Genomic DNA, 25,441 nt, shown 5'->3' with positions numbered 1-25,441 from the left:
CACACCGGTGGTTGCGGGAGCCTCTCCCGCCTCCACGGCAGCACTAAGGATGTCCAACTGCAAGCTTAGGCACGCTCTGGGGCAGGCCTAAGCCATCAGTTGACATCCCCTGAGGGCTCCCGGACTGCGAGAGGGCACAGGCCAAGCTAAGGACCCCCTCGAGTGCACCAATTTCATGCACCAGGCCTCTAGTCTAATATAAGACATTAATGCAAACTTCATTTCTAGAATGCCTTTTTTTCCAGAAGAAATGGAAACAGTAAAAGCACTATAATATTTCTGAACATTCCTGGGACTATCCCTGCCTCTAGAAAAGACTCCTGTCAAACTCATGAAGTATTTGTTTCTTAACAACACTTTCAATGCTTGGCTCCTTCTCTGTCCATGATCACTGCTTTCCAGGCCTCCAGGAAATGTGCTAACTAAATCAAAGAGCTTTTCTAATAGCAACAGCCACATGGATTCTTTTCACGAAAAACTATTTGCTCAAGATGAACTTTTCCCCAAACCAAATCAAGGTCCTATGCTTACTTGATTTGGAAGATCTCACTGTGGAGTCTAGAATCATAAGTTCAAGCTATCCCTCCATCAAAATAAGTCTCCTCACCTCCCTAGGTCTAGTTCAGTGATGGCAAACCTTTTGAGCTCGGTATGTCAGCATTTTGAAAAAACCTTAATTTAACTCCGGTGCCGTGTCACATATAGAAATTTTTTGATATTTGCAACCATAGTAAAACAAAGACTTATATTTTTGATATTTATTTTATATACTTAAATGCCATTTAACAAAGAAAAATCAACCAAAAAAATGAGTTCACGTGTCACCTCTGACACGTGTGTCATAGGTTCGCCATCACTGGTGTAGTTTCTCACCTACTGGATATCTGTGGGATCTCTCCTAGTTCTCATGTTCTAAGAGCTTATGAATTATAATCAGCTTATACCAATATCAAGGAGATATCAGTCTATAAAAAGATGCTGAAGTTAGTCAAGGAAATCTAAATCAGTGATGGCTAACCTATGACACAGGTGTCAGAAGTGACACGCGAACTCATTTTTTTGGTTGATTTTTCTTTGTTAAATGGCATTTAAATATATAAAATAAATATCAAAAATATAAGTCTTTGTTTTACTATGGTTGCAAATATCAAAAAATTTCTATATGTGACACAGCACCAGAGTTAAGTTAGGGTTTTTCAAAATGCTGACACGCCAAGCTCAAAAGGTTCGCCATCACTGATCTAAATCTTCCCCTAAGTAGGAGAATATTGACGACATTTAAGACCTCTGAAAATATTTAGGTAAGTAAAATAGAAGACAGTTAATTAATTCTTTACTATAACCAAATAGTCCTTTGAATTAAAAGTCACAACAGGGTCTATCTTCCTTAAAGAAAAGAACTGCCTTTCAGAGACAGTATGATGAAGACCGACCAGTTTCTGTTGTACTTCCAAGTTTTTTCAGGTGATGCCACAGATTAAACAGTCTGAACAGAGCAGGTCTGAAAACAGGTGAATAACTCCTACCTGCCATGGGATAGATCCACACCACTGTTTCTTCTCAGCCTTACTTCTAGTGCATCGGAATAACAATCTAATGTAGTATAAAACACAGATAATCAAGGATGTGAAAATCCATTAAAACACATGTGAAAGCAAATACTGATTCCACTATAAGAAGAATGTAATGTCTGTAGCATATTAATTATTTTCCAGGACACAGGTTATAAACAACAAAGATGAAGAAACCAGCTAGAGGAGGATAGACCTCTTCAATTCAGTCTCTTTCATCAGAAAGCAAATCCTCCCTTCTTACTAAAGGCTGGCTGTCCAACCCAGCATCACACTGTCAGGCAGGCTGGGAGGATTGGAATCTCAGCCCTACCACATAACTAGCTCTGAAAATGAAGGTACTGCATTTGACTGTGGCAGTTTACTTTCCTATAAAATGGTAAGAAGTAATAATAATCTAAAATAATAAAAACATAATATGCAAATCAACCGAATGGCTGTCTGAACGTCCTTACGGACAACCTTCCAGATGAAGCCGGGGCTGCAGCCTCAGGATCGAGGCAACCACCACGGCTGTGAAGGCCTACTCTTGCAAGAATTTCGTGCATCGGGCCTCTAATAAATAAGTACCTACCTCATTTGGTCACTGTGAAGATAACAGAGTCAGATCAAAGTTTGACCCATATTAAGAACTTAATAACTGCTGTCATTACTCCACTCCTGCAGCCACAGGGGCTTATTCCTATATCCAGACCTCTGCTTACAGCCTGGAACACTCCCTTGTCCTTATCTCTACCCAAATTTTAAAAGTCATTCAAGGCCAAGTTCAAGTCTGAATTCCTCCACTTTCTCAGTAATCTTGATTAACAATAATCCCTTACTGTAGGTCTTAGAGTCACAGAAGCACCTGGCATTTGAACACGTCCAATTTGGCATTCTAACGTGTGCAGAGAGGACTGCTCAATGACCTTCCTATGTCTAGTTCTTACCCAGTTTTGTCATAGGGCACTTAGGATTATGGGTTCTCTGCTTTTACACTAAAACCCAAGTTGAAACAAAAATGGAAACGTTAAAAATGAAACTATAAATATCCTAAGGAAAAAACCCCACAGATGAATATCTTTGTAATCCTAAAGTGAAGGCTTTTCTTGGCATGACTACTAGTATAAGAACCTAGAGCTGAGAAACAAAGAATTCAGAATTTCGGCTACATAAGTTTTAAACTTCCATATAGTGAAAATACTATCAGCAAATTCTAAGACAAAAAGCAAGCTGGGAAAAGTAATTGCTACACATATTACAAAGGGCTGATATCCTTTACATACAAGGATTACTCCTATTGTACAACACAGTGAACGATACTCCAAAACACCCAATAGGTACTGGCTTTATTGATGTGGGTTCTTTAAGGGTTGTTGGGGCCTGGGGTCCTTCTGGTCCATGCCCTAATGCCTCTTTGTCAGCAGCCTAGGTAATCTTCATTGGGCTAGATAATCTGCATGCCAATTTTACCCAAAAAGTAACCATTCAAGGAATTTTGTAGACATTCAAAGATTCAAGTGTTATTAAAAATAAAATATTTTGAGCATCCTACTAAAACCAGTTTCTTAAAGAACTAACTTGTATTATTATTTATAGGCAAAAGAGTATTATTATTTCCACCCATTTTGATCCCATATCCTTGAGAATAAAAAGTAAAAGGGCTGGGGGCAGGGAGAGAAAAAAAGAGAACATGAACTCAGGAGCTCAGTGACAATGTCCCACATTTGTAAATCAAGGTGTGCCGCTTTTATGTGGTAAACACTCCTGTCAAGGCAAGAGTTCTTCCCACGGGTTCTACTGAATGACTAGCATAGCTTCCTTCATTGCCCAACAGAGGGCCACAGCTGAAGGACCAGTCAAATGCTGGTGAGTGGTACCATCTGGTGATTAAATTGGAGAACTGCACACAAATGCAGCTGCACTCCAAGGGGCATTGCTTAGCTGCACCTGGCTCCTATTCAGGTTAAGCTTTACTCATAATGGTATTAATTTGGGGAAATAAAGTACCTAAGTTCTTGAAAAGAAAAGCCAGTTTGGGGGAAGGAGGGGCTGTATTCCGAGGTCATTCTCCAGAGAATACTATAGGAGTTCTGCTAAATGTATTATTGTTTGCAAAGGACATCATCATCCCTGGGCTTGTCTACTTCTGTTTATATTTCCCGCCTGCACCACACAGCTAGATGCATGTTTTCTGTTGTGGTTGTATGCTGCAGAACTTTATTTTCTTCATCCTAAAACAACCTTTTTAAAGCTCTAGTAAATACCTCCTATTAATAGTGCTTTGGATTTGGACTAAAAGAATTACTGTTAGCATACTTTTTTTGCCCTATTTTAAAACAATGATCACCTCTCAGCTTCACCTACCTAGTATGAAGAATATTAATGATAAGTTCTCAAAGTTCTATGTTTAGCCTAAACCTCTCTTCAAAGCTGCACACTCACTCTTTTAGCTGGTTTCACATTACACAAGACATGATTAATCCAAAGCTCTCCATGTGATCACATCCCAACCCTTTCTTCCTGTCTTGCTTAATGGTATACTCATCACCCATAAACCCCAACTGAGCAACCATTTACTGAGCACTGACAATAACCTGAACACCAGACTAAATGCATCACACACAGCCCCACTGAGTCCTCACAACCTAGGAAAGTCGCCCAGGGCTACCATGATCACTATTCCTGATGAGAAAGAAGGGAAGAAGCATGCTTCAATGCCCTACCGGAAAGTTTGTCTTACCAATTCTCTTTCAGCAAGTTTCCTGCAATCTAAGTGTATCCAATTCCACTGCCACTGCCTCAATCCAAGCCCATTTTTCTCACTAGGTTTGAATACCAGCAATGTAACTTATAACCATGGGAACGTAGATTCCATTCTAACCTCTCTACATTTCTCCTTATCTGTCTGTAAAACAGGGGTATTGAAACTTATCGCAGCAGAATCTACGACAATAAGAGATAATGAATATGCTATGTAGAAATTATTTCAGTTGTCCCCTTGCCTCCACTATCTTCACTTTCTAATCTATCCTCCATAGTTCGTTCTTCTTTAATGCAAATTGGATTAGAAATTCTTCAGTGGTTTCCTATCACCTAGAACAGTGTTTCTGCATGATAGAGCCCCCAGTACTTTGCAAATGGTTTCATGTGCTAGATTCTAGTAACTAGAAGCCCCACTATATCAGAGAAAACAATCGAAATGTGAAATTTTTAAAAATTCCTTTTAAAACCATATCAAAAACCATAAACATTGAGGACTAAAATTAGCAAAAAGGGTACAGAACTCCATAATGAAAATTATTCAACAATACTAGGAAGAAATTTTAAAGCCATAAATTAATAGGCCATACTCATGGATTGGAAGATCAATATTATTGTCAGTTCTCCCGCAAATGATTCATATAGATTCGTTGTAATCCCAACAGTGCTTCCTGAGGAAATTTTAAAAGCTGATTCTATATTGTATATGAAAATGCAAAGGACCCAGAATAGCCAGTCTTGAAAAATAAAGTTGGAAGATACAGACTATCTTACCTGATTGTGTAAGGATAGGCTAAGGCAGCAGTGGAACAGATTTGTAAGTCCAGAAATAGCCCACAAATGGTCAGCTAATTTTTTAAAAAAATATTTCTAAATATATTTTTATTGATTTCAGAGAGGAAGGGAGAGGGAGAAAGAGATAGAAACATCAATGATGAGAGAGAATCACTGACTGGCTGCCTCGTGAACACCCCCTCCTGGGGATCAAGCCCACAACTGAGCATGTGCCCCTGACTGGAATCAAACCCAGGACCCTTCAATCAACAGGCCGATGCTCTATCCACTGAGCCAAACCGGCTAGGGCTCAACTGATTTTTTTAATAAGCATTTCCATGGAGAAAAGAATGTCTTCAGAAAACAGTGCAGAAAAAAATGCATAGCATTCATTCGATATTACATGGAAAAATAAATAAACTTCTACTCCTATCTCATAAGATAACCAAAATTAATTTGAGGTCAACCATAAACTAAACAAACAAATAAACAAAGCCATAAGCAAAACTATAAAACTTCTACAAGAAACCACTGGAGAAATTTATGATCTTGGGTAGGCAAAGATTTCTTAGAGAGAAGACAAAAAGCACAAGCCATTAAAATATAATAAACTGAACTTTATAAAAATGAAAAAGTTCTGCTTTTCAAAAGACAGTTAAGAAAATAAAAACCACAAACAGAAAATATTCAGAATGTGTTTATCTGCCAAAGGACTTGTATAGAGTATAAAGAACTCCAACTCAATAATAAAAGACAGCACAATATTTAAGACAAAAATCTCCGGTTTGGTTCAGTGGACAGAGCATCGGCCTGCGGACTGAAAGGTCATGGGATTATTGAATAATCCCATTTATGTAATATTTTTGAAATGGAGATCAGATTCATGGCTGCCAGGAGTGAGGGGGAGCAGGAATATGATTATACAAGGGCAACAGGAAGGTTCCTGTGGTGATTGAACTGTTCAATATTTTGACTGTCATGGTGAATACACATGATAAAACTGTATAGAACTAAATGTATAAGTATACAAATTAGTATAGTAAAGCTATCTTTACAAATAAGATCAATGAATTTTATCAGTATCAATATTCTAGTTGTGATATTATACTAAATTTTGCAAAATGTTACCATTAGGTAAAGTCTACAGGGATCTCTCTGTATTGTCATAACTGCAAGTGAATCTACAATTATCTCAATAAAAATTTCAATTTAAAAAAAATGGGCAAAAAATTTAAACAGATATTTCATCAAAGGTACACAGATGGCAAATGAGCACATGAAACAAACTGTGGAATTCATAAAATAGAATTCAACTCGGCAATAATAATAAATGAATTACTGATAAACACAACCAGATGGAGAATTTCACAGATACTGTTACATAAAAGTCAAACAAAAAAAGAATGTATATATTATGAATCAAAATAGTGGTTGTCTATGGTGGATGAGGAGATTAACTAGAAGCGGGTCCAAGAGCACTTAATTAGGCAATAGAAATATTCTATATTTTGATTGGGGTTTTGGTCATAAGGATGGGTATATACTTCTCTCAAAACTCAACCAGTTGAAAACTTAAGATTTGTGCATCTTATTGAATATATAGCTCAATTAAGAAAAATAGTAAAACAGGCAGTATTCCGGTATGTAAAAATTGTGAAGATGGCCTTTGAATGCCTCTATTTTGCAGGGAGGGGGTTGGGGGAAATCAATCTAGAATATGTAAATTCCAAACTGCACAGAATCCTATCCTATCTAATAAAAGAGAAACATGGTAATTGGCGTACAACCGCTACCCTTCCCACTGGCTAATCAGGGCAATATGCAAATTAACTGCCAGCCAAGATGGCAGCCGGCAGCCAGGCAGCTTGAAATTAACATGAGGCTTGCTTGCTTCAGTGACGGAGGACTCCAACGTTCCCCGCCTGCCGCTGCAGGCCTCTGAGCTGCAACTCTAAGCAACTATGTAACAAGTATAGAAGCTAAACAAAACCCCAGAAACCGGCTTTAGTCCGCCGGGCTTCAGCCAGCAGGATCGCAACATTGTAAGCAAAGGCCAGAAACCTACTTTCAGCAGCGGAGGCCTAAGAGCTGGAGCCAAGCCTCAAAGCTAAAGCTGGCCCAGAATAAAAAAAAGAAAAAAAGGAGCGGTTGGGAGCTTCAGTCACCCCCAGCCTGAAAACAGCCCTCAGCCCCTCACCCAGACTGGCCAGGCACCCCAGTGGGGACCCCCACCCTGAAGGGTGTGTGACCAGCTGCAAACAGCCATCATCTCCTCACCCAGGCTGGCTAGTGGGGACCCCCACCCTGATCCAGGACACCCTTCAGGGCAAACCAGCCGGCACCCACCCATGCACCAGGCCTCTACCCTATAAAGTAAAAGGGTAATATGCCTCCCAGCACCTGGATCAGCGTGACAGGGGGCAGTGCTCAAACCCCCTGATCGCCCTGCGGCTCTGTGTGTGACAGGGGGTGGGGCCACAACCTCCCTATCCACCCTGCTCTGTTTGTGACAGGGGAAGACGCCCTAACTCCCTGATCAGCCCTGCTCTGTGCCTGATAGGGGGGAGCTCCCCAACCCCGATTGTCCTGCAGCTGTGTGTGTGACAGGGTGTGGCGCCCCAACCCCCTGATCGGCCCTGCTCTGTGTGTGACAGGGTGCGGCGCCCCAGCCGCCGCCCCCCCCCCCACGGGCCCTGCTCTGTGTGTGACGGGGTAGAGCCATAACCTCCCGCTCAGCCCTGCCCTGAGTGTGAGAGTGGCAGCGCCCCAACCCCCTGATTGGCCCTGCTCTGTGGGTGATAGAGGGCGGCGCCCCAACCCCCTGATGGGCCCTGCTCTGTGCGTGACAGGGGGCAGCACCCCAACCCCCTGATTGACCCTGCTCTGTGCGTGACAGGGTACAGAGCCCCAACCCCCTGATTGGCCCTGCTCTGTGCGTGACAGGGGGTGGAGCCGCAACCTCCCCATCGACCCTGCCTTGAGTGTGACAGGGGGCGGTGCCCCAACCCCCCAATCGGCCCTACCCTGAGCGTGACTGAGGGTGGCATCACAACCTCCCGATCACCCTGCTCTGTGCATGACAGGGGCAGCGCCCCAACTCCCCAATCGGCCCTGCTCTGAGCCCGACCAGGGGCTGCACCTAGGGATTGGGCCTGCCCTCTGCCACCCGGGAGCAGGCCTAAGCCAGCAGGTCGTTATCTCCCGAGGGGTCCCAGACTGCGAGAGGGCACAGACCGGGCTGAGGGACCCTCCTCCCCCCCGAGTGCACAAATTTTTGTGCACCGGGCCTCTAGTCCTATATAATAAAAGGCTAATGTGCAAATTGTCCCCTTGGGAGTTCAACTGCTCACTATGATGTGCACTGACCACCAGGGGGCGGCACAGAGCGAAGGAAGGCCCTAGCCTGCAGCCAGCCAGGCCTAGGGACCCTACTTGTGCATCAGGCCTCTGGTATCATATAAAGACCAGCACACCTGGCCCCTGCCTTCCTGGCCAGCCTTACCTTCTGAAGTCTCTACTCAAACATGTGCTAAACTATTACTGAACCAAATGCATGTAATTCTGTTACTTCGTGCCTCTGTTCCCTAATGTAGAGTATTAATCAGTTAAATATGACCCCTTTCTTGCTCCTTGTGAATTCCTACTTATCTTTCAATTCTCATGAGAAATATCATCTGACATCTAAATAGACTTTCTTGCCCTTCTGAGTTCCCATAAAAAGGGCAACTAACATTCACAGAGTATTTAACATATGTTAGACATTTTTACACATTACCTCATTCTATTACAGAATGAGAAAGTGGACAAGTTAATGACCATTGGAGCAGTTTAATCCTGAAATTTTGCTCAGCAGTGAGGGAGTGACAGCTCAGACAATATTCAATACATGCAAAAATACTGCTGTGTTGTTGTTTTTTTAAACGAGTATTAAAGAATCCTAGGAAAACATACCTGGCTCTAACTCTTCCAGGCAAGAAAAAAAGAAAAGCAAATGTACTTAGATGTTCCTTTTGGACACTTACCTATATTCTTTCGTGCCCTGGGGTGGCAGTAAGCCCTGAAGTTCTACCACAAATCCCTCGTGCAATAAACAATGAGAAACAGGAAGGCTAGAGGGGGAAAAAATTGAAATTTTGTTTTAGAAGGCAAAGAACAGAAGCTAACATCCTACAATTAAATCCAAACTGTAAGAGTCCATGCATAACTTCCACTGAGCTTGTAAATCCCAGACATTTCATGTGTACGTGCACTCCCCTGGGGAAAGCGCCCACAGCTTTCATCTTTCCCACCCCCCAAATAATTCATGACAATATCTTTTTCCTGATGACTCAAAGGTTTTGAAATATACTGTGGTATGTGACCTTTACATTATAAGACTCCAGGAATGCCTGAAGTACCTACTGTAACAACACACCCTAATTTGTTCATGCTTGGCATAAACTTAACTCCTCCAACTTATTATGAGAAAATTTGACATTTGAGAGTAAATTGGTTGACATGAAGAAATTTACTTTCCTATGTCCTGCAACACTTTTTATTTTGCTTATATTCTGGATACCGGACATATTCCAAATAGATCAAGTTTATCAAATTACTGTCTTCAAGTCAAATATTATGGTACTAGAGGCCTGATGCACAAAATCTGTGCAAGAGTAGGCCTTCCTGCCCCCAGCTGCCAGCACCAGGGACCCAGGCTTCCCTCCGGCTGCCAGCAGGCACCCGGGACCCGGGCTTCCCTCGCAGCCCTGGCTTCCTCTGGAAGGATGTCTGGTCTAATTAGCATATTACACTTTTATTATTATAGATTAGTTTGTATAACAGTACGTTTGTACAAATGGCAGTCTATATAAGGGTATGTTCCTTTTAATGTAAAACCAAGTCTTATGCTACCATCGATACTTAATTCCTATTACAGCAGGTCCTCAGGTTAGGTTGGAGATCCGTTCCTACAGCGCAACATAAAGGGGATTTCCCCCGGTAAGTCGGAACCCACCTACATAAGCACGTACGTCACTCACATGGAGCACATACACGGCAGTAATGAAGTGAAACAGTAAAAAAATTTTAAAAGATAACAATCCCTGACCTTTACTTGTGGTAAATAAATAATAAAAAACATAAAGCACATATGTACATACGTCAAAATGACGGAATTTTTTTTTTTTTTATAAATAAATGGGAGATGGCGATGTAACCACGAAACGACATACGTCAAGTCCAACGTAACCCGAGGACTGCCTGTAATATGAACATGCTTTCATGTTTCACGAAACTTGAGCTAGATACAGAACCTAAGAAGCTCAGAATAGAAACTAGAAATAAATAGCAAACCCTAACATAATACGCTGTTGATAGCTTATTTTTGGTTAGTTCCTTCTATCTCAAGATTTGACAGTTTTACTCAAAATCATTTTGTATTTAATTAAAGTGGATCCCAGTAATTTCTTTCAATAAAAACCTTAGTAGAGGGCTAAAAGAATATTTTCTCGGAAAAGTTAACATTACACGTTGAAAAAATACTTTATTTTTTAGTTGATTTCCATTATGCGCTTTACATGGAATAGAGAAAAGTTATTTTTCTTTACCAAGTTCAGTACATAGAGAGAAGGAAAATATGTTTAATGATGTGATCGTTTTCAAGTTCTCTAGAGACTGTGGACAGCTGGCACTACAAAACACGAACGCTCTGAGAACAGTATTAACTTTTCTCACTTTAAAAAATGATACTTAATATTGCTGGGTCTCAGCTGCCCATTTTGTAAAACTATAAAGTGCTAAAATCAGCTATCTGATTTTCTTTCGGCGTTAACCCCTAAAGGAACTTGCTTCGTTGGGTTATCATTATCACCACTTAAATGCAGAGAATCCTGTTTTTAGATGGGGCCATCGGGGTGTTTTGACCTCCAACACTTAAAAACCAGTTCAGCCTAAAACTAATTCAAAACAAGGCCCAACTATTTCCTACTATGCCTGCAGGTCCTCAGTTAGAGGGGGCGGAGGAGGGGAATGTCCAGGTTGCCTAGGCCCGACAAATCAATAGAAACCCAGAGCTGGAAAGCATCCCCCATTATATGGCTCTTGGGGACCCAGAGAGGGTGAGCAACCAGGCTCGGGTCACACAGCAAGCAGGAGCGGAGCGTCTCCCCAGCACCCGCTGCGGTCCTGGGATTACCAACTACTTCAAGGGCCCTGGCTCCGCAGACCAGGGGCCCACCGCTCGCTCCTAGTCCCTGTGACGCCGGGCGCCGAGCCGGCGGCTCCTCCCGGGAGGCCCCGCGAGGTCACGGGGAGTCGGGCCCCGCTCGGGACCTACTCGGTGGGCTGCACGAAGTCGCAAACGTCCGCCCGGCACACGTAGAAGCTCTTTCCTTTATTCGGGCCATCGCGAACGCCGGTCTTCAGGAAGCAGGGAGTCCCTGAGGAGAGAAGGTCGACAACAATTACGTCATGACAGGTGGACCGACCCCGGGGGGCCCTCGGACCCTGGCCCCTCACCATGCTGCGGACACCTAACTAATTCCATCGCGTTCTTTTTCGGGCCTCTCCCAGCAAGTCCCGTGCCAACGCCTGCTTCCGCTTTTCAGTCGGTCCTCCAGAACCAATCATCAGTCTTAATGCCCCCATAATTCACCGCCGTGGCATTAACCCCACCCTCTAGCTATTACCAGCCAATCATCCTGGAGGTCCGCTCACCTCCAACCAATCATAGCTACACTAAGACTTGGCGCGCGCAGAAATCAAATCTGAGGCTGCGGCGTGAGGGCGGGGCATTTGGCTGGGGGCGTGGCTAAGGCTGGAGGGTGGTTTAGACTGGAGGTGGGCGGGGAGAGGGAGGCTTCGCTTGGCCGGAACTCGGGGAGCTACGGGCTGGACTGAAATGGGGCGACTCGGATTTCCACTTAAGACCCTCTAGGGGGCGGCCCTAGAGGAAACATGGGTTTACAAACCGCAGGGAGGAGCGCTGCAAAGAAGGCTCGCTCCGCCCGGTGGCCGAGGGCGCCGCGAGCTGCCCGGGTCTCCCCGCGCCGGGGCCTGGCGCTCGGGGGCGCTCTGGCGCTGTGCTCGGTCACGGTCACTGGGGAGGACAGGCGTGGAGGAGCGGGCTCCGCAGGAGGAGCCGCAGAACTTGTGGTGCTGCAGCGGCGGGGGCAAGAGGGGGTGCGGGTGAGAGGTGATGGGGGCGTCCCTTAAAGCTGCGTGGTGAGCTGACAGGTCTGCCCCAGGACAGGCATAACGGACCCCACAACAGTCTTTTAAATTTGTGTAGCGCTTTGGACCGCACAGAGTGCCTACGCATGCATGCCTCTCTAGACTCCACAACCTGGAGAGATGGGCAGCATTTTATGAGGGGACCCCCGAGACTCAGAGGGATTAAAGCGACTCCCTCCAGGTCATAGAATCAGCGAATTACCGACAGGTGCCCAGGGGACCGCGCAGCTGCCTCCTGTGTGTACAGAATGTTCTCTAGACGCTGGTAGTGTAGGGGTGGAGGGGAACTTTGTCAAACTTTTTTCTACTAGTATGCTCTGATAATATTAAAAATCGAGGTTGAAATGAAAGGAAAGGGGACTGTATTTGAAATCGCAATCCAAGTTATCCATTAAAAAGGGAGGAATAGCCTAGCCGGTTGGGCTCAGTGGATAGAGCCTCAGCCTGCTGACTAAAGAGTTCGGGGTTTGATTCCGGTCAAGGGCACACGCTCGGGTTGCGGGCTGAATCCCAGTAGGCGGCGTGCAGGAGGCATCCGATGGATGATTCTCTCATCATTGATGTTTCTGTCTCTCCCTCTCCTTTCCTCTCTGAAATTATATATATATATATATATATATATATATATATATAGAGAGAGAGAGAGAGAGAGAGAGAGAGAGAGAGAGAGAGAGGAATAGAGCCCTAGCTGGTTTGGCTCAGCAGATACAGCATCAGCCTCCAGACTGAAGGGTCTCGGTTGGATTCCTGGTCAGGGCACATGCCTGATTGTGGGCTCGATCCCCAGTAGGGGGGGTGCAGGAGGCAGCAATCAATGATTCTCAGCACTGATGTTCCTATCTCTCCTCTCCCTTCCTGTCCGAAATCAATAAAAATATATTTTTTAAAAAGAAAATAAAAAGATTTTAAAAATGGAGGGATAGAAATCAGACTGATTGCAATAGAGATGGTTTCGTATTACAGCTATTGAGGGCCATATGCCCAGACATATGGTGTGGCATGTGCTGCTGTACTTAGTGGGGACAGCAGGACAGAAAAAGCTGCAATGTCTAGGAAGCCTGGGCTATATGATAAATGTAAATGTCACGGGGGTCTGGAAGAGGGAAGGCAAACCTCAGGTATCATTTATTAGTTAAATAAGTACATATTAAATAGCTGTTTGTGTGCCCGGTGTGGACTGGGCACTTCAGAAATAATAGAATTTACTTATTCATACACACAAAGTTTCTAACAACTAAAAAGAAAAGGCTTACCTAATATTTGGTAGAGACTGAACACTTAAATAATCATATAAAATAGTATTTAAATGTGGAGATGAGTGAGACTAGCAGTAAACTCTGTAGGGCTAGATAAAGGTGTTTCTGGAACCTAAGTGGAGTTAGTTTATATATAACTACCCCTCTGAAATGCCTATAGATAAATTTAGAGATAAGACAAAGCAAAAACAAACAGAGGCATTTTCATCATCCCCAGATTATAATTCTTGCACTGAGACATTTTTAGGTACATACATTTAATAGACTCTGTATTGGGAGAAGCAGACCATAAACACTGGGTTTGCAGGAAGAGGGGCATAGTAATTTAATTCGTTTTTGAATAATATCCTTTTGAAACAAGACAAAATCAGGGCCTCTCTAAATATTCCATTCAGGAAGAAGCTCTTCCTCTGTAAGTATCCCAGCCAATATCTCAGATCCAACCCCATGAAAGTGTGCACAGCCAGATCACAGAAAGGGGGAATATTTCTTCCATAAATATGTGATATGCTAGACATCTGTAATAATGTCAACAATAAAAATAAAGGAAAAAATGTTTAGGCGCTGGACAGTTTATCCTACCTAATCATATTCATACGAGTGAAAAAACAAGTTTGTCACTGGGTGAAGGGTGGCCATAATATCAGCATAAACTATAATGAATTGTACAATATACACTTTTCAATACATACACGTACAGTAGGGTATGTGCATTAACTCTGACTCTTTACTCGCATTTTTAACTTATGTCCTGAAATAGCTTGCAGACCTGTGGAGAAACCATTGAAGAATGTGCTTTACAGACCTCTATCTTGAGTCAAATTGAGATCTTGATTTGGTTTTTCTTTAGAGATTGATTTCCTCAAAAGGAATGCCTAGGCTAGGTCCTAGAGCTAGATGGCTTAAATACACCGGTTAATGGTCCAATAAATTCTTTCCATTCCGGGGCTAGTCAAACACAAAGTATGTGATGGGTTTGCTCCAGACCTGGATTGTGGTAATGGCTGCACAACTATACAAATTTATTAAGACTCTGAATTGCATACTTTAGGTGAATTCTGTGGTATCTAAGTTATCCCCTCAATAGAAGCTGTACAAAACAAAGAAACAAAAGATATAATGTATAAGCAGTGTCAGAACGTCAGCATGGAAAACAAGAGCTAAGGTTAATTATCTAAGCTATTTTGACATCTTAAGGAAATAAGAAGAAGTAAAATAGTAGAAACTGTTCTGTTTCAGACAATGTAGCTCCTTAAGCAGACCGGTTCTCCAATGTGTGAAATGAAATCCAGAGTGGTTTAAACACTCATTGTTGTTTGTGGGGAAATAGAAGGAACGTATTTTCTCTGGTCAGTGTTGTGCTGGCTGGCATATATAAACACGTCAGACATCTAGAAGATACCAGTGGTAAGAGGCTCAGCTAGAAAAGCCAACCCTTGACATCCTGGCACTATCCATATGATCTATAATAATAAAAGGGTGATATGCTAATTAGAACGGATGTCCTTCAGGATGAAGCTGTGGTTGGAGGGAAGCCTGGGTCCCGGGTGCTGGAGGGAAGCCAGTTCCAGCAGCCGGGGGAAGGAAGGCCTACTCTTGTACAAATTTTGTGCATTGGGCCTCTAGTTTAAAAATAATCAGCAAAGCCAGGTTTCAAGTTATTTGTAAAATTCCAACTTCTATGCAACCTTATTTTAAAATTAAATTATTCAATTGTGTTTTCCAATTCATTGGTAAACCAAAATATATTTAGTTTTCTGAATGTATATCCCTGTGGGTTTTGCTCATTGTTTTGGGATGGGGTGGGAGGGGGTCACAGTTATGATGCAAATTAATAGGGAAACATCACTGGAGCCTACTTTTTTAAAATCCTCCCTCGAGCATGTTTTTATTGATTTGAGAGAAAGAGGAAAGGAGAGAGAGAAAAAACATGGATGTGAGAGAGAAACATTGATCGGTTGCCTCTTGTAAGCGCCCCGACCAGGGATCGAACCTGCAACCTAGGTATGTGCCCTGACCAGAAACTGAACCCGAGACTTTTAGATGTACAGGACAACACTCCAACCAACTGAGCCACACTGGCCAGAGCTAGCCTAACCTTTTCTGAGGTGTATGCTAGGTGCTTTTACATGCATTCTTAGTTCTCATAACTACCCTGCAAGTGGGCATTCTTTTATCCCCATTTTAAAGCATAAGATTTCAAAGTTTAGAGTCCTTAAGAGCTTGCCCCGAGGCCCTGCTCCTAAACCACTGCCTTAAGAGCCTCTCCTTGGACTTTGGAATCCAATTAATCTTCTCCCAGCTCAAAGTCACAAAGCTGACACCAGCAGATGGGGACTGGAAGTCATTTGTCGAGATTCCCAATCCAGTTCTTGCCACTGTAGTATTTTTGTGAATCATAAATTATTCAGTGATTCACGCAAATATTTCACCAACCCCATAGCCAAGCATTCAGATATTTGTGGTATACAGACATGGCTTAACAAATCCAAGAAGGGGAAAAAAACAAACCGAGTCCTGCCATTTTCTAAATGATCACTAGGTAGCAGCACATTAACATAAAAACCAAACCGAAGGCCCTCCTCTTCTGAAGGCTCTATTCTTTTTGCTTAACAATATGTAACGCTAATTCAATTTCATTTCATTGTGTGCCTTTCAAAAAACGACCATTTTCAATTTGTCCTTTAACACAGGCACAGCCAGGTTGCCATTATAGTAGGAACGACTCTGGTTATAATTTGAAAACACAGGAGACTTTACACATTCTTTAGTCGTACCAATATTTTGTATGAATTTCAGTGGTGCTAAAATTGTATCCCTAATAACAGTCTCAGGACAAGGCAACCACCAATCTGCTTTCTGTCTTCAGAAATTGGCCATTAAACCTTTTTAAGCATTTCATATAAATGAAGTCGCAGAATATGTAGTCTATTGCCTCGTATTCTTTCACTTAGCATAATGCTTTTGAGGTTCATCATGTTATATAGCATGTATCTGTACTTCACTCCTTTTCATGGCTAAACAGTATTCCATGATATTCGTTCACCAGTGAATGGATATTTGGGTTGATTTCCCTCTGGGGTTATTAGGAATAATGTTATGAACCTTAATACACACTTCTTTATATGGGCTTTTGTTTTCATTCCTCTTGGGTGTGGTTTTAATTTCTAAAACACGCATGTATTGCTGTCATGATTTTTTTTAAATGTACTGACCACTCTATATAAGCAATTTAAAGCTGCAAACATGTCATACTAATTAGTAATTTTTATCAAGCGTGCAATCAACCAAAATCACATATTTCTTTTTTCACACGTGAACTCAAATCTCCCTTACCTGGTGCATCGAATTGCCTGACCTTAACTAGGGATTCTATCTTTCATCTCATTAGTTCTGATCCATCATTCTAACCTGTCCACTCCCGTCAGCTGGCTTATTAGTGCCATCTCCTGACTGTGTCAACTGAACACTTGACAACCTGCTCCCTTTGCCTTCAAGTTGTCAGCAAAAATGCTGAACAGGCACTTGAGCACAACCCGGAGAGATCTCCAGGTAAACATGACGCCTAGTCATCATGCTTTGGGTACGGTCATTTAGTCAGGCACGGAGTCCCATAAATGCCACTTGTTCCTTCTGGTTCAACCACCTCACTGCAGATCCTACATGCTCTATACAGCTAGCTCTTGATTAACCAGCCTCCAAAGTATAGCAGAAAAGGAAGTGAGGTTAATCTGGGTGATTTTTTCTTGGTAAACAGGACACAACACAGACTAGAAGCCACAAGGGGATGTGGCTCTTCAGGACAATGGCTGTCACCTTACACTCATTCAGTTGCATCATCTCCTGTCCTGTCAATTTGCCTCACAACACCTGTCACTTCTCACTTCTCCGCTAACCAGCCGCCTCCTTCCTCTCCCTCTAGGTCCTCTCTCAAGGTCTGCATGCATTTGAATGAAGGCTAAGTGAGGGATTTGCTTCAGTCCAACAATGAGAAGAGGAAGAGTTAATAACTCTTTTGATGGAGATCTGAGGCAGCCTTCCTGGGCAGCTCAGGGCAGCCCCTTCAAAAGGTCTAGCTCTTCCTAGCTCTTCAGTTCCTCTTTAGTACTTTCTCACGTTCCCTTTCCTGCACTGAACTTCCACCTTACTCAAAAGCAGAAACTGACAGACCAGCCCGGCCAGTGTGCCTCAGTGGTTGAACGTCTACCTATGAACCAGGAGATCACGATTTGACTCCCGGTCAGGGCACCTGCCTGAGCTGCAGACTTGATCCCCAGTGGGGGAAATGCAGGAGGCAGCCGATCAATGATTCTCTCTCATCATTGATGTTTCTCTCTCTCTCTTCCTCTCTGAAATCAATAAAAATATATTTAAAAAGAAAAGAAAAAGGAAAGAAACCGACAGACTTAAGGTGTTTCTCCTACTGTCCCAGAGAGCAAAGCCTTGCCCCAGTGCTGTGGCGCTCGCTGCCTCTCCTGGTGTCTGAAGGGCTTCTTCCTGAGGGCAGGCAGTCTTCCTCCTTCAGAAGCTGCCTGGTGCTGAGGGGGTGGGAGAGGATGGATCCAAGACCCATCTGCGCCCAAGGTCAAAGCTTGGGTGGGGCAAGGGGTGTGAGGTTCTTCTTTCTGTGGTTTGTTGGCTTTTATTTCTGCTTTCTCACTCTTATGTGCTAATTGTCCATTCCTTTTCCCCAATTCCTCTTTTTCACCTGCTTTCGCCATAACACCTCCCTCCAACCCTCAATACTTCTTTGGTCCAGAGGAGACAAAAACAGCATTTTGTGGTGGTTGTGAAGGACACACGGCCCAGCTTCGCTGTGTTCCCACCCAGAGCTCCGCATGTATGTTTAAGCAATCCCTTTTCCTCCTTCAACTTTTCTCATGATGACACCATTCCTGCCACTTTAGTAATCACCCATTTCTTATGGAAGAGCTGGAGCATGGCTAAGTAGGAGGAGAGTGGGGGGTGGGGGGTGGGGCGGGGAAGAATTCTGTTCACTCGAATGGTTTTCCTTTTAACTTGTGTACCCTTCCCAAGTGCCATGGACTGACTTAATTTTTTCCTCCAAATTCATATGTTGAAGCTTTGCTTGCCAATGTGGTAGTATTTGGAGATGGGGCCTTTGGGAGATAATCAGGTTTAGATGAGGTCACGAGGGTCTCTCTCTGTGTCATGTGAGGACGCATTGAGGAGTTGGCAGTGTATAAGTTGGGAGGAGGGCCCTCGTCAGTCAGTTGGCATCTTGATCTGGGACTTCCCAGCCTCCAGAACCGTGAGAAAATAAGTTCCTGCTGTTTAAGCCACCCAGTCTATGGCATTTTGTCACGGCAGTCTGAGCAGACGAATGCAAATTCCCAAGCTAATTATTTGCACCCAAATCTACATGTAAATTGAATTAGCTAATTAATACAGGTATAAAGAACCTCAGGATAGGAGTCTCTAGTGACTTCATTTCCCATTAATTCCCATATATTCACTTGGAACTCCTGGATTAAACTATCTTGACTCCTCATTTAACTGTAAAGCGCTCAGACAATTTTATCCAAATATTCCTCTGTCCACAACGCCTTGATATCCTGACTCTTTCAGAAGCTTTACACTTCTCTTTCTCTAAATTAGCTTTTTGGGCTGAGGACCCAAGCAAGGACCCCATTTTGTGGTCAAGCCCATGCTTGCATTTCATTCTCTTGCCCTGTTCTCTCCACTACTGTGTTAAGAATTAGGTAGTAAAGTATGGCTGTCTGGTTTCCTTTTCAGGAGTAGAAAGGATTCAAACGGCCAGCTTGTCACTGATGTCAATAATGATGATGATTTCTAACATTTATGACTTCTCCTTCACATGAATATCTCATATAATCCTTATAACAAATCCTACGAAGTAATGGGTATTATTCTCATTTTATGGAGGAGGGAATTAACTGCTAAAGACTACACAACCGGTGAGTGATATCAAGATTTGAACCCAGGAGCCTAAGTCCAGAGCTCACATTCCTGACTATTGAGTTATCGAAGCACTCATTGGGCACATCATTTGAAAGGAGCAAAAAGTCAAAGTGGAAGATCCTAAGACAGTGATGGTGAACCTTTTGAGCTCGAGGTGTCAGCATTTTGGAAAACCCTAACTTAACTCTGGTGCTGTGTCACATATAAAAATTCTTTGATATTTGCAATCATAGTAAAACAAAGACATATTTTTGATATTTATTTTATACATTTAAATGCCATTTAACAAAGAAAAATCAACCAAAAAAAAATGAGTTCGCGTGTCACCTCTGACACGTGTGTCATAGGTTCGCCATCACTGTCCTAAGAGGAAGCAGTTGCAGCCTCAATTGTATCTCACTGCAGCTTACTTCTTAGGAGGGCTCAAATGTTGACTAGTTCTTTTTGGGTGGAAAGATTACTAAATATCATAGTTGCCAAGCGGAAGTCTCCCAGTTTACTGCATTTGAATGACCCATACTTAATACTACACTGAATACCTCTCTCTCCATCAGGGAAAATGTTTCAGGTGAGGAATTTAGGCGTATGTGTGTGTTGGGAGCTGATGTTGGACAGAGCCAGTAACCCTTACTCAGTAGTGACGCTAACTCCAGCCACTTCAGACTCCTAAACACTGCTCAATGTTTTCCTTCAATAGTGGTGCCTTTTTGCACACAGCACCCCAACTTGTCACTTTTATGGCTAGAAGGTACTTGGCCCACACTTAGGGAATAAGGACCATTTTGCATCAGAGCCCTCTAATGGGGCTGGTCATGTCTTGGCTATGGAGAACAGAAGATCCTCAAACCATTTCCGGCTGCCAGCAGGGTGGTACAAAGAGCTGCTGGAGACAGACCATTAAGCAACACAAAGATTCCCTAAAGACAGACTTTAGAACTTGTAGCATCCGCCTTCAGTCATGGGAGACTGTAACAAAAACATGCTCTTGTGTGTCTATTTGAACACCATCATAAGGCAACACAGAGGAGCTATTGAATCAACATGCATTGGGTTGAATGGAAATCTGGGGATCAGGGCAGAGTGCAAAGCGGTCCCCCTTTTTGGAACAAACCAGCACTTTGAGAGCATGTGACAAAACAAGCACCTGTCACGCTTATTACAGAAAGAGCCCAGGACTAGTCAGCCAACGTCAATTTGAGCTCTTACTCTTCTGCAGATGACTGGGTGATGCTAGATAAGTCCCCACCCCTCTGAATTTCAGTTTCTTGCCTATAGGATGGGAAGAAGAATCCCTTTCACACGGGGAGGCCATGAAACTCTGAGATGATGAACACCTGTCCCATTATGAGAGCCTATGACGGCACATGACTTCAATCTACCATTGCGTTCATCTGCTGCCATAAATCCGTTGTTCCTAAAGATGCCTCAATCGACTGAAGATAACGAATGGAGCCTATTCCTGCCTTAGTCATCTCTGTGTCATCTCGTCCTGTACAGAGTAAGTGCTCAACAGGATGGTGTGGAGTTGCCATCACTAGTAGGAGTGTGGTGGAGAGGATCCCACCTGCAGAACTGCTGGGCGAGACACCAATAGGGAAGCCTTAGATTCTTTGTTAAATTAATCAGATCTATAACCGGTGCAGAAATAATAAGTCAAATCAAGTTTCCCAGGAACATAACACATGGTGAAGACAGATGGAACACTAGCCACTTAAAGAGAGCAGGGTTGTCAAACATTTTCCATAAAGAGCCAGACAGCAAACATCTCAGGCTTTGCGAAGGCCCTACAGTCTCCATAGCAACTGCTTGACTCTGCCATTTTGTCATGACAGTGGCCACAGAGAATATGTGGGCAAATGGAAGGCAGGGGCTGTATTCCAATAAATTGTATTTTAAGAAACAGGGGTGGGCTGTATTTTGCCCGTGGGGCATAGGTAGCCACGTCCTGAGGCAGAGGTTTGTCCTGTTGCCAAGGAGACTTTATAACACAAGCAAGTAAAGTAAAACCAGGTGGTGACTCAGAATGGAAAAGTTTAAATCGAGGAAAGGTGACGTTCTCCGTTAAGTTTTAAGAACTAAGATGAACAAGTACACAACCGGGGTGAGTAAAGATTTCGTGTAAAATGCCTATGGAAATGGGTGAGAACAAATTTTATTCTAGAAGTTCAAAAAGGAAAAGGAGAAGACTGGGGGGTTTTCATTGCCTGAAACCTCACCATGAGCCAAACAGTGCAATGTGGCTTCTTAGAAAATCCGACATGTTCCACATCCCATCACTGAAAGCAGAGCGTCCAGAACAGACAAGGTGATAAGCAAGGGGAGTGGGGCTGTGCCCGCTTGGTCCCCACCGGATCCCTCACACCCATCCCGGGCCGGACACAGGACGCTCACTGGGAAATGATCACCCCCGACTCCGCTGGGTGGGGGGCAGTTAGATATTCCAGTGTCACCTCTGGCAGCCTCTGTGCTGTAGTCAAACATGAAACAGTGGCACTTGAGCTAAGAGCTGAAAGGCGGCATCCAGGTGGAGAGAGAGGCAGTGGAGGGAGGGGAAGCACCAGAATCCACTGATTCTCTGCCTGGGCTCAAGTTCTGCTCTCTTTCCCTTCAATATCCCAATGAAAATAGAGGTTTCTGGAAAAATGGGGAGGGGGAGGCATTAATCATACTTTCTAAGAAGTCTTAACTTGAGCTTTGTTCTCTGAAAGCTATGCTCCCTTTCCTGAGAGAAAGGAACAGTGTGCTGACGTGTTTAAGGAAACATTTGGAGTATTTCAAACGAGGCCATAAAGGGAGGTGAAGTTAAGGAACCAGTAGGTCTACAGTGGGAGTTCTCTTAGCCACTGATAATCCCCCAGCAAAGGAACTAATTATGTTTGGAGAGGACGTCTGTGCCTGATAAAATAATTAAAAATAAATTGCTCTCCTTGGAAATGCAAATTACCGAGTGTTACAGCAATGCTGTCGGCCACTTAGATAATAAGTAGATGTTTTCTCAAGTCTGTTAGGTGACACTGATTGATTTTCAGTTCTGGCTGGAGCAGCTTTTGAAACAAAGGGAAGGGACCTCAGGCCCAGTGGGGACAGTTGTCATCTCCTGGGGCACAGTGGTTGAAAGTCTTAAACCATGAACACCTCTTCTCCTCTCCCCCCTCCCCCCACCCCAATTATCCTCTTGACTTTTCCTGGCTGAGAATAGGGGATCCTGAGGAACCAGACTTGACTGGCTGTCCCCCTTGAACTTCTAGACCCCGCTGGAGTGGGAGGGGATGGTGACAGTATGGACCCCTCCTCCCCCAAATAACTACCATAGCCCCAGAGTGCTGTCGGGTTAAAGAAAATCAGGCACTGGCTGAGAGCCAGGAGCCAGAGAGGACTTTAGGGATGGGGAGAAAGGGAAGCTATGATATGAGGCCTTGGGGGACTGACTGAGGCACTGTCGCAAAATTAAAAAAAGAAAAAAGCTTTTCCTTAGCAATGACTCAATAAGTCTTACAGAGAAAATGGAAAAAACAAATAAAGAAACTCAGGCTACAAAATGCTTTATTATTTAATCAAAGAACCAATATTGATGACGCACCTGCTATGCAGAGCTCTTGAGTGGCATTTACAGATGAGATTTCTGCCTCGAAGGAAGTCACGTTCTTGTTGGAGGCAGATTTACTGGGAACGAAGGGCATATCCCTAATTCCTTTTGCCTCGCTGGCATCCCTTCCCTACTCCTCTCCCCTGGAGGCTAAGGACTACCTGGAGCCAGTGGGACAGGTCGCTCCTGGTGTCTCCAGGGATCCAGTGATGGAAGAGCGAGGAGAGCTGAGGGCAGCTCCCCCTGGGCACGGCTGTAGGGTCTCACTTCATCTCCCAGAGGCTGTGTGAGGGCAGGCCTCCTCTGCTCACAGATATTAAACCTGAACCTCTGGGAGGCATGGTGAATGAAAACGGGGTACTGAGGCCATCTAGCTCCTCACTGTTGGGGGGATGCAAGGGGTAGATGAGGTCACACATAAAGAAACATGTAACAGTGCCTGGCACCACATACACGCTCGAAAACCGGTTTCCTCCGATTCCTGGGTAACTTACCCAAGGCCACAGATACAGAGAAGGGCAGAACCAGGATTCAACCCTGGTCTGATCAGTCCCACTGCAAAGTCCACACTCTTCACAAGACTGCGCGCCTCTTGGGATTCAACTGTCCTCCTCTTCCTCCTTCTCCGTGGTGGCGGGCCCATCGCCAGCCCCCTTCAAGCCCACCCAGAGGGCCTTTTCTCTCTGGGAGGTTAGCCTCAGTGCTGACAACTTCCTGGCCTTCCAGTAGAGGCAGAGGGTGGAGACGAGCAGAAGGAACACAAGGAAGGGGCAGATGAATAAAAAATAGATCAAAGGTGCCGACGAGCAGATCCTGGAAGGAAACGAGGGCTCTACGACAAAAAGAGAGAAACAAAGAGGATCATTAGCCTCCCACTTACTTGCACTAACCAATCTTATACACTTCTGGGAGTCACGGTTACAGGCAAACAAACGTGAAAATGACACCCAGAGAGCAGCCGGCCCCTTGAGTCACATGTGAGGAGCAAGGGGGGAGTGTGGGAGCCCAGAACTCCGAGGGTGCTCTTCCAACCTACCCCCTCGCCCAGCAATTTCCAACCACCGCAGGCTCCAACGACCTACTTAAAAGTAGCAGCCAGGAGGAAACGCAAAACAAAAAAGAAAAACCTCTCCTTTAATCTTCTTTCCTCAGAAAAGATATCTATAATTCAACCCTCGTTCTCAACTCTGCCACCGTCCCGATGTTTTCACTGAGTTATTCCCACTGCTGCTGCTTCCTAATCCCTCCCCTCCCTTCTCTCTCTCACATGCACGGGCCTCATAAAATAGCACCTCCAAACTGGTCTCACTCCCCAGGCCCCCTCCATTCAGCTCCTTTCCTGTGCTGTTCTTACTGCCGCCTCCCCCTGGCATGCGCTCTGCACCCGGACCCTCTGGGCCCTCTTCCTCCCCCAGGTGGTCCTGTCATCTCAGAGACAGTTCTCTTCTATCCGCTTCCACTCAGATCTACCTGTTCAGATCTCTTTCAATCCCCTTCTAACCATCTCTTTTGTCCCATCACAGGTATGTCTGACGGTGCCATCTGTTTCTACAGGCCCTACAGCGCTTAGCACATGTGCTTGATAACGTCTGCCGATCTGAACTACATTGGGCTGCCGGGGGCAGAGGATACTATATAGAAAGGCTTGCTGAAGACCCCCCATCCGTAGCTGCAGTCCGCGGGGAAGCGCTGGTAGCACCAGACACATGGAGCACATACATGCAGCCCCAAAGCGGGCCCCGGCCACACAGCCAGGGAAGCAGACGGGAGGACCGCACCTGCACAGGCTCCAGGACACAGGACCTTGAGTTACTGGGTAAGGACCAGGCTTACAGTCTCTTGATGCGAGAGAGACACATGTTTCATGAGACACCAACTGCCAAATGTAGCCTTCAGCTACGTTTACTGATGACAGGATATTCAAAACCAGGGCTGTTCAGAAAATCTGGTGCTAACAGGAGCTGTGCTTTCAAGGGAAATTTGTAATAACATAAGCAACTTCTTTTCTTAGAGGTTAAGCTATAGGATTCTTGGGATGTAAACTCGTTGAGATGAAAACAACAAATTCCGAGGTCATTTTGATAACCATATACTACAAGGATTCCATTTTTTGGTATTACTGATGCATTTTGCTCCGTGATGAACGTGTCTTTGTTGGAAGTCAAGAATCTCTAGACACTTGTCCAACCTCTGCACTGGCAACTCCGGGAGGACAGGGCCTATGTCTCATGCATCTTTTCTGTGCAGCACTTTGTCCACAGGTCATCAATGGACACTGATGGATGAATCAATTACGAGAGGGAATCCCACACACAGGGACCCAGGGGCGTGCTGCCCTCTTCTTACACAGAGTGAAGGTC

The 25,441-nt window shown here is 44.2% G+C and overlaps 2 protein-coding genes across 2 annotated transcripts in view; both read right to left on the bottom strand.

The window, feature by feature from the left end:
* Positions 1-11,638, bottom strand: part of TTF2 (transcription termination factor 2) — a 36,239-nt gene extending 24,601 nt beyond the window's left edge. The window contains exons 1-4 of the mRNA XM_081113017.1: positions 11,583-11,638; positions 11,401-11,503; positions 9,110-9,196; positions 1,527-1,593 (exon numbers count right to left, since the gene is read on the bottom strand). Of these exons, the coding sequence (XP_080969143.1) occupies positions 1,527-1,593; positions 9,110-9,196; positions 11,401-11,503; positions 11,583-11,610 (285 nt within the window). The 5' untranslated portion in view covers positions 11,611-11,638. The remainder of the gene's footprint in view (positions 1-1,526; positions 1,594-9,109; positions 9,197-11,400; positions 11,504-11,582) is intronic.
* Positions 11,639-23,023: 11,385 nt separating this feature from the next.
* Positions 23,024-25,441, bottom strand: part of CD101 (CD101 molecule) — a gene marked incomplete at its 5' end in the record, with an annotated part of 35,319 nt that continues 32,901 nt past the window's right edge. The window contains one exon of the mRNA XM_081113255.1: positions 23,024-23,913. Coding sequence (XP_080969381.1) covers positions 23,681-23,913 — 233 coding nt within the window. The 3' untranslated portion in view covers positions 23,024-23,680. The remainder of the gene's footprint in view (positions 23,914-25,441) is intronic.

The sequence above is a fragment of the Myotis nattereri genome (assembly GCF_964212035.1).
Source record: "Myotis nattereri genome assembly, chromosome: 18".
Lineage (NCBI taxonomy): Eukaryota > Metazoa > Chordata > Mammalia > Chiroptera > Vespertilionidae > Myotis > Myotis nattereri.
Note: the sequence above shows the minus strand (reverse complement) of the source record. Positions and strands in the feature narration are given on the sequence as shown.